The sequence below is a fragment of the Pichia membranifaciens genome (genome assembly GCF_001661235.1).
Source record: "Pichia membranifaciens NRRL Y-2026 unplaced genomic scaffold PICMEscaffold_9, whole genome shotgun sequence".
NCBI classification, from domain to species: Eukaryota; Fungi; Ascomycota; class Pichiomycetes; order Pichiales; family Pichiaceae; genus Pichia; species Pichia membranifaciens.
The window spans coordinates 216,169-225,548 of record NW_017566990.1 but is presented as its reverse complement, the minus strand read 5'-3'; the positions used below and the strand labels follow the sequence as shown (position 1 = coordinate 225,548).

The window sequence follows — 9,380 nt, the reverse complement described above, 5'->3', positions numbered from 1 at the left end:
TTTTCCAAAAGGTTGCTAATTCCTTAGAAAGATTTTCTTGATCTTTGTATGTTTTTCCAAATTTAGAATAATATATTCGAAAAGCAGTAAAACCGTTAACTATAGTCTTTCTTTCAAGCTCCTTCTTTTTTCTGACGTTCGTCACGGAATTTTTATTTAGTAAATTATTTGTGGCATACTTGTCAAGAAATTTCTTTAAACTCGAAGGCATGTGGTAAGTTGGGGTCGGTTTACCAATGAAGATTTCGGTCTTTTTGGAAATTTTGCCTGTACCATTAGTAGGCCGTTGCTTGTTGACTCTCATACGTTTACATTCAACTTTTTTTTTTCTCTCACTTCTTGTCATTTATGTTATATAATACAATAATACATCTCATGCTTTTACATAAAACGAACAGATCGGTGGCACAAGAGCTTTCAACATCCTTTTCTTTTGCACCGGCTTCTTTTATTTGTAAACCATATTCTTACCTGTGCAGGAGACAGATGACATCTCTCTGCTATTAGTTTTCTTTCTGCACTATTTGGAGAGTTCTTTACTATGAAAAGAGCTTCTAACATATTTCGACTTTCTTTGGTTATTCGTCTCCGACTACCACTATAATAATAATCATCGGCTTTGACATCATTTTCTTTCGTTTCATCATGGAACTGAATATAGTCTGAAAATAGAAAGTCCGGCCCGTTACATAGTTGCGACTGGCTGAAGTCAAATGATTGAGATATTTCTGAGTTAGTCGACGTTGTTAAATTTGCATAATCAAAATCAAAATCGTTAAGGTCGAATGTAAAAGAATCTGTAGTATCGAAGCTACTACTAGTATTATCGAGATTTAAATCGACACCCGAGAACCAAGTATCCTCATAATTGTTGTATTCTTGTTTTGATGGCTCATAGTATTGTGTACTCAGAGAGAAAAGGCCGATGAGATATTGCTTATAATTTAAAAACAGCTCATCAACAGCTTCTTCAGCCATCTGATTGTCAATAAGAACATCAGCTTCTTTCTCAAAAGTGTCTTGGCATACTTGAATCAGCTGAACTAACTGGACACTTTTAGCAGCTGGCAACTCCTCTATATCTACTAATTTTCGGTATTTCAGCCTTTTACGACCAACTTTTTTTTCTTGATACTCGCCTGTTAAGCTGCAGATGCTTAAAAGTGGTAATACAGTAGATTCTATATTGGATGGTTGGGCTGTTAAGTCTTCCATACTTATTGAATCAATTTAGGCCAAAGCTAAGGAAACAGCACACAATGAGCCCTTCGTGAGAAAGAGCGAAGCATCACACATTTAATGGGTTTTTGATCTGCGCGGCTGTGCAATTTTGGATGATTCTGAAACTCGTTTCAAATTATACCCCTTGTTCCAATTTGCGAGCTTGACGCTTTGTACAGTCTATATAATATATATATGTAGTACTTCTGCCAGGCGTCAACAATTTCTTGTTATTCCAACTAGTAACTGTATAATACTTTTACTTTCTTCTGTAGACAATACTAGCCATGTATACATTTATGATCTATGAGAGTGAGACAAAGCCAAATGAAACTGAGAGTCTACAAAGAAGTCCTGTTTCTTTCGAGTTCACCGACATAGTTAAAGCTGAAGATGGATTGAACCAAAAAAAGCTCAGAGAAATCAAAAAATCTAGAGTAGAGTTAATCAAACGGAAACCGAGAAATATGTTCATGATCTTTCGCGGGCTAGTTAAACATTTGATATTGAAGAAAATACCAAACGGTTCATTTGCTGATGTATCAAAAATATCATCCATGGTAAGTACTATTGTAATCCATCTATATATTAATATCAGAATAATGATTACTAACAACTTTTAGGCATGGTCAAAGAGAACCCCAGATCTTGAAAAATATGTCAAGTATCTTTCGAAACAAGAAGAGACATACCAAAACAGGCACTGCCTCAATAATCCTAGCTTGAAAAAGGATGAAGCCAGAACTAGGTCTCCGCTAAATAACGCCTCCATAGTGGGTTTCAACTGTAGAGTTTTTAAGCATTATCAGGTGACCAAAAGTAGGAGTAAAAGTAAGCCGCACCACAGTGTTACTACCAGAAAGCTTTTTCCAGGAAAGTTTAGGATTGAGGACATTTATGTAAACAGCGTCTAAATAGGAAATGATTGATACCAAAATACAGCGAGCGCAGATTGAAACTGATACAGTACCGCAGTGCGGTTTTTTTTACTTATCAGTTATCTGTAATTTATAAACCTTAGTGGGGGGGGCTAGGTGCGTGGGTTATTGGCTAGGTGCGTGGGTATAATAGAACTAGGTGTGCGGGGTATAATAGATTGACCATTCTTTTTTGATGAATGGTTAAGCAGTGCTAGCCCATCTGATAGGAGTATATAGCCCCGTGTAGAATATATACCTCAACTATCCACTACTCATCCGACTTCGCCATCTCTTTTCTTTTTTACTACCCATTTTACCCTTTGCCCTACTTCCTTCTATTTTTAAAGCCCTGGTTAAACATCAACGTTTCCCAAATAGGCTTCTTATCACATGCATCAATTTGACGTGCGGCTGAAACAATAACACAGCCTTGATTGCCGTCAACATTTTTGGTTTCCGGTTCGAAACCAATATTGGCCTTCTTTCCAAAGGAATCTACAACTACGGGCTCATCCCATAATACGACAAAAATGACCCCCGGTTCGATTCCCGAAGTATCCTATTTCAATTAATAGTTCGAGTGCGCGACAGGGAAAAATCTGTAGGCGCGAATTCTAGGCAAAAAATGGCAACCGCATGCGCAGGTGTCGCGACACCATCAGCCTATCGCACACTTCGCACTACGGTGTTCCAATCATGAGCACTTCACAAACAAGATAATTGGCGATTCTCAGCAGACTGCTCTTATACCATGGTAGGATCAGATTTCTTGATGTGATGTTTATTGTTTTAATCTATCTATCCTTGCTACTATATCCATGATGTATACTCTTGATCTGTTTGTTTTTTACTCGATATATGTATGTATATTATATATAGCTTATGTAGAAACTCAGTATCTCATACATAACTACACGGGGAAATACCTCAAGTATTTATAGACTTCCTGAATTGGTTATTCTTTCCAGTTTTAAATTACTCTGATGCCTTTTGATAATAAGGCTCTGGTCTTCATGTTGCGATCAGTCCTCACCAATCAAGATATGGTATCTCGACATCCAATTTAGTATGCTTTCATTTCCGTTATATTATTTTTTTTAACGCCACAACTATTTTACCCGGCGGGCTAACTCTAAGTTCACTCTCAGTGAACCGTGATTATCGATAGTGCTGTCATTCTTTTTGCAAAACGGTCCACTCCTGATCACTTGTAGTGTTGAATACATTGTTTGCATAAACCAAAATTTTGCTTTAAATGGCCTAGGTATGTTTAGTAGCTTGAAAAGGGTTATGTATTTTCTTCACCTGTAACGCACTAATATCAAGGACCCTAGTGATTCTATTACCACACTTTTAAGCTTTTCTCCATTGTCAATCTTCTTTGGATCATTATTTGATCTCAGCATTATCACTTCATTTGAGCTGTGGCTGAAAATTTTTAAGGTAAATAGGGAGAAGCGCTTCTCTAGTATTTACTGTGAATAATTATGGATTTTACTTGTTCTTCCATCAACTTGAGCATAAACAGATCTAAGAGTCTTCTGAGAAAATCTAATCAGAACATTTCGACTAAGCGCCATCTTTCTGCATAATTAAATAAAATATGGGTAAGTGCGGATGTCAATGACTATTCCACATGTCTGAATAAGATATCATTATGCACTTTTTGACGAAGACCAAAAAAGCCGATCTCAGTTGAATGTGGATCAGCTGATTACTTGCCATGGCTTGCTTTTCAGGCAACCTATAGTCAGTTCTTTGAACTTGTTTTGAAAAAGTTGATAGGGGGATTGGATTTAAAGGACATTTACCTAGCTCACATGTGTGAAATCGACTCGTTAAAATAGCAGTTTTTACTACGTGATATATATTCATAGAACGTTGAGCCCTAAGGAGGAATTTTAGAATTTGCCCTTATAACCATTATCTGGGCCTTCAACCTGTGAAAGATGACTTTAAACTCAAAGATTTGGAAAAGGCCTAGCCTTTTATGGGAATAAATTTGTACCCTCCCATTTTTTGTTGGATGGTAACGGAATTCCAATAATTTACCTTCACTGAGCTAACGTCTTTACAGGTATAAGTAGAAGAGCTAAGTACTAAGTACTAGGAATGCTTTGAGATTTTGTCGCAAAAAAATTATTTACTCTCTTAAACATTGAAATTCAAATTAGTACTATGATAGCTCTCTAAACTTACAAAACTGTTAACAAAAATAATAACACTTGCTATAGGATTAACTGATTTCATCCATATGGGTGAAATTTTACTTCAGATTCATGTTAGTAGTTGGCCATAGCATATATAACATAAAACCTTGAGTTTTCTGGATCTAGTGTTTTGCATATCCTCTTGCATCAAGAATTTGGATCCTAAAGTCTAGTCATTTAGCTCAACCTCTTAGCACGGCTTAAAGACAATTAGCGTGTGTTGAACCTCACTCATTTAAAATGGATACTTCAAAAGATGCTTATTTCATGGAGTCAAATTGGATTTCAAAAAGTCACTAGTATATTCATTATGACTCATAAAATCATGTCTTTAAAGTTTTGAACAAATTTACTAATTGCTGTTTGCTTATCAATTTTTTTATTAGTTAGGTAAAAAAGCAAGCAATTTCTAAACTAGTGTAGTGTGAAAACTCTGGCACAATTTCTTCTAGAGCTCACCACTACAAAGATAACAACGGTGTTTCAGGCTTTCTAATGTACTTAAAGCGAGTATTCCAACCTTGTTTGCACGAGACGCATTTTTCTTCTCAATATCCTTGTGTGGAAGTCTGGTTTCAGCATTACTAAATCTGAAATGAATAATTTTGCCTGCTCAAATTTCTAACTGAGATGATAAGCATTGATACGCTGCAACAACAGTCAACTACAGAATTAACATTAGTTTTCTGGTTACAAGCATCTAATTATTGATGAATTACTTGTTGGTATAATATACAGGTTATGAAAGCTGACAGCATAAAAATGACTTTGAGGCACTATTTCGACTGCGCCAACGGAAAACGCTAGTAGTCATGCAGCGCGGGTGCTTTAAGCTGCCATTAGCCGGAGAGAGGTACAGGCTTAAAACCAGACAAACGCAAACATCTTATTTATAAACTTTGCCAAATTCATATTGCAGTTCTTTAATTTAGATCATCCACGGCTGTAACAGCTGCAAAACATTGAAACTCAAATTGGTGAGGAATGTTTCCCTCTGAGTTCTCTTCTCTCCAAAGCTCAGAACGCAAATAGATCATTTTATTTGACGTGGACATTATCAGATAATTGATTCTTTCATTAATTTTCATCTATTGGCTTTATTTTAACCAAGCCTGGCCTTTAGGAACTTAGATTGGTTGCTGTTGAAGAGATATGTGTTGTTCAACAACATTGCATAGCTAAAAGTAGCAATAGCACTAGTTTGATGAAACGGATCAAGATTATATGTCTCTTAAAAAGCTTCAGCGTATTTCATTTTTCCAGACTTTCCTCATGAAAAAGCTACATTGATTGCTTTTTCGATAGTTATCGGAATAACACTAAGTCGATTTTGAAAAGCGATGGTACTGGTATACCTGACAATTTCTTGACACAATACGTTTTAAAATATGAATCCCTATACACAATTAACATGGATTATTATCAGTAAAAAAAAGCAAATGGCTTGATTTGTTCAAGTCTCTTATTGCAGTTAAGCTTCATTGTAGCAAAAAAAGTGAAGAAACTCGGTCACAGAGCAATGAGCGTTAATGATTCTAATATCTGAGAGTAGGCAATTATCTCGACATTGAATTCACAGGTCAATAAAATTCAACCGAAACACAACCTGGATGATGATAATTGACTCTTATGCTTTTGATTTGCAAAATACTTTTGGCAGAATGTTTCTTCAATAGAATAAATTTTCCTAGTTTCAGGTGATTTCTTAAAAATTACTATATTAAGGCCTAGGTGATTCCTCTAGAGGCACTTTTACTTTCAGAAGCTTGATAGCATGGGCAGGAAAGGCTACCATGAAACGCAAAGCACAATTGTGGAGGATGAGTTGGAAAAATGATTGAAAAACGAACTAACTTTTCACTCGCGCCTGCGACAGAAAAAAAGGGTAGTGTGTTGTGACAAAATGACCATCCATATCACTCGCTGTGCTTGTTTCAAGACCATTTCAACATATCGAGTTAAATCTACTAAACAAAACCTAGTTTATTTGCAGATCATACACCTTTGAGGCATAAAAAGCTTTATATGTCTTGCTATACAAGGAACTAATCAACTTTTCAGATCTGCATCCACTTTACTTATTTTGCTGCATTTGAATATTAAGTATACTTTTTCAAATCATGAACTGCACGGACAGTCCACAACTAAAAAACTTTTAAAGGCCAAAGAAATTTTTCAAAAACCTTGAATGTTATTCCTGCAAAACCTTATACGCTTGCTCAAGAAAGCCTTTTTAGAAGTATGACACTCTTTGATTGAACCTAATGTTCATCTTTTAAGTTCTCTCAACCAAAAATCGGCTATCGAAATTATTACTACAATTTTTTCTCCTCTGTGAATGTTAAATCAATGAAGATTAAAAAAAGCAAATCAGACATTTACACAAGCTTGATGTGAGATCGACCACACCAGAACTGACAGGTTGTACTTCACCATCACAACTAGAAATCCTCTATGCCACAGCTTTAGGACTTTACATCTCAGATAAGATAAGTGTTTGAAAGCTTAATGAGGGAAGTTTGCAACTATTTCCTCACTGAATCTTATGCCAAAACAATTTTAGCTTGCCAGTCGTCGAATTGACAATTGCACGTATGGGGTTTGCAATATTATTTAGCTTGAAAATCTCCGCATATATATCATCCCGTTGTTCTAATTTCAAACATATTCCTTACATTTTGCATTTTTTTTGCCCATATTGTAATTTGTGAGTGGGCTTTCATCGAAAGCAGCTCAAATATTTGATAGCTGCAAGTTAACTTTCTTTTAATTTCTTACTTTTATACTGCTTTGCGGAAGAAAATTGTTAATGTATGTTCTGTATTAATTTGTTTTCCTGACCTTTTCACTATAGTTACTTTATTTTTTGATAATATATTTTATCTTATGTTTAGTGCTCAAGCTTATATGACTACTTACAAACTGTATTTGTTTATCGGTTGATCTTTCCGGCTTTGGATTACTTTTTAATCTTGGAGACGATCTTTTTGTACTGGAATCTGTAGTTTCATCTTGACTTTCATATTTCTCACCTCTCTCTATATTGCTTAAAACTAAGTCCTTCTCATTTCCTGCGTCTTATCATTTATGGGCTACATTGCATATTGCAATAATTTTTCTATGCTAGTACCGACCTCTGTAACATATGCGACAGCACTATTAACGGCAATTATCTACTGCCTTAAAATGGCGTAGAGATAGAATGCCATATTGATAAGGATGCAGTCATAAGCAATAAGATAAGACAAGAGATAAGATGATAGATTTACGAGAATGCCACATAAAAGTTAAATCCTCATGATCATAACGGAGTGATTTAAGTGGATGAGGTGTGTAATTATAAGATCTTAGAGGATATTGAGCTCTTAAGTGAGGTATATAAATACACCCATATTTATGAAACAGAAAATAAGCATTAGCTAGAATTAATAGACTTTAGCAAATAAATCATTGTTGAGGTCTTTATATTCTTGATTGTACATCCATTTTTAGTGTTATATATTATCTTATGTTTGTTGCTTAATTTATATAGAGTTAAGATTGTAACTCTTCTCTTTTATCTATTGTCTGTCTAGATAGTTTATCTCAACATACACGACATTGCTTATATCTAGATACTTCTCAGCTTTGGCATCTCAACACTTCACCATAATCTACACACTTGAAGATATGTTCGACATTCCAGCCAAACCATCAAACTTATTAAATTTAATCTTGGCTAAACTTTTAGTCAACATATCAGCAACCATATTATCAGTGTTGATTCAAACTATCTCACAGTTTCCTTCTGGAATATGATGTCTAACGAAATGATGTTTGATGTCAATATGGTTCTTTGGTGATGAACCGGATAAGTTGATTATATTTTGAACCCTTCGTCGTCCTCAAAAATGCAAGGGACCTTGTTCATTTTGAGCCAATGTGTTTTAGCAGTTGAGTTAACCACAGCAATGCCATGTATTCAGGCTCAGTAGAAAATAGCTCCACTATCTGCTGTTTCGTGGATTTCCATGTTATTGCAGTATTCCTTAACATGTAACCATAACCGGTAATCAACTTTTTGTGTGCCTTATGACCAGCCCAATTGGAATGACAGTAGCCAACTAAGTTGAAACTTGTTCTGAATACTAGTCCTAAGCGAAGCGTACCATTAATGTACTGAAAAACATGTTTGGCAGTAGCATAATGATTTGCATACCGGGTTTTGATAAACTCGCATAGAGCCGAGGCCGTATACGCCAAATCGGTCCTGACTGTATTCGCAGCAACCAATAATTTCCCCATCAAACAGCGGCTTGCCGTCAAGAACCAGCGACGAACCAGCAGCAATTGGAGTCTGGAATGTATTGCCGTCAAATATACTGAAGTCACCCAAAAACTTGGCTAAGTTGGTCAAGATGTATGGTAACCACACCAGCACGTTGAAAAACTTGCATCTCAAGAAACCAAGAAATTGCATCGAGATCCTTTATTTTGAAATGTGAGGCCCGAACATCTTTGACAGGTTCAATTGAGGAGGAAACTTCTAATAGCATCAACGAATCATCAACGTATAAGGCAACGAATGTAGCAGAATTATCAATCACTAAGGAATATACGCCAAATTCGGACATCGATCGAACAAATCCAAAGTCGAGCAAGACTTGATTGATTTTAACATTCCAGCAGAGCGGAGTTTGTTTCAAGGCATAAAGACTTTTATTAAGATGACACACTTTTGAACCACGAGCAGGAGAGCCAGGGGGAGGGTGCACATAAATCTCCTCATCCAGGAATGCAGTGGTAACATCCATTTGATGAATGTCGAGATTAAACGGAGCAGCCAACGCCATAATACCTTATGTGCATCGAGTTCTTTGCTGATCGCGCTAGTCCAAGCTGCAGAATCAAAACAGGCTAGAGCTTCTTGAATATTGGAGGGAAAATATCCGGGAGACGAAGTGGTAACATAAGGTCGGGAACAAAGTGAATGGCATGGAAGAATGTACCCGAGACCATCCGACAAATCAGAAATAAACAATCGAAGATA

General features: G+C 36.1%; 3 protein-coding genes across 3 annotated transcripts; 1 reads left to right on the top strand and 2 right to left on the bottom strand.

Moving 5' to 3' along the window:
- PICMEDRAFT_184953 (hypothetical protein) lies at positions 1–1,215 on the bottom strand (the record flags this gene model as incomplete). The annotated part of the gene is made up of 1 exon (XM_019162025.1): positions 1–1,215. One exon carries the CDS (start codon positions 1,213–1,215, stop codon positions 418–420), a length of 798 nt encoding a protein of 265 aa, XP_019015267.1. The 3' UTR covers positions 1–417.
- PICMEDRAFT_184954 (hypothetical protein) lies at positions 2–346 on the bottom strand (the record flags this gene model as incomplete). Its single annotated transcript, XM_019162026.1, has 1 exon — positions 2–346. A coding segment is annotated over one exon (345 nt), but the record flags the coding sequence as incomplete, so codon positions are not given.
- Positions 1,216–1,508: 293 nt separating the features above from the next.
- PICMEDRAFT_13902 (hypothetical protein) lies at positions 1,509–2,135 on the top strand (the record flags this gene model as incomplete). The annotated part of the gene is made up of 2 exons (XM_019160123.1): positions 1,509–1,781; positions 1,845–2,135. The coding sequence occupies 2 exons, from the start codon at positions 1,509–1,511 to the stop codon at positions 2,133–2,135; spliced, it is 564 nt and encodes a 187-aa protein (XP_019015265.1).
- Positions 2,136–9,380: the final 7,245 nt, after the last annotated feature.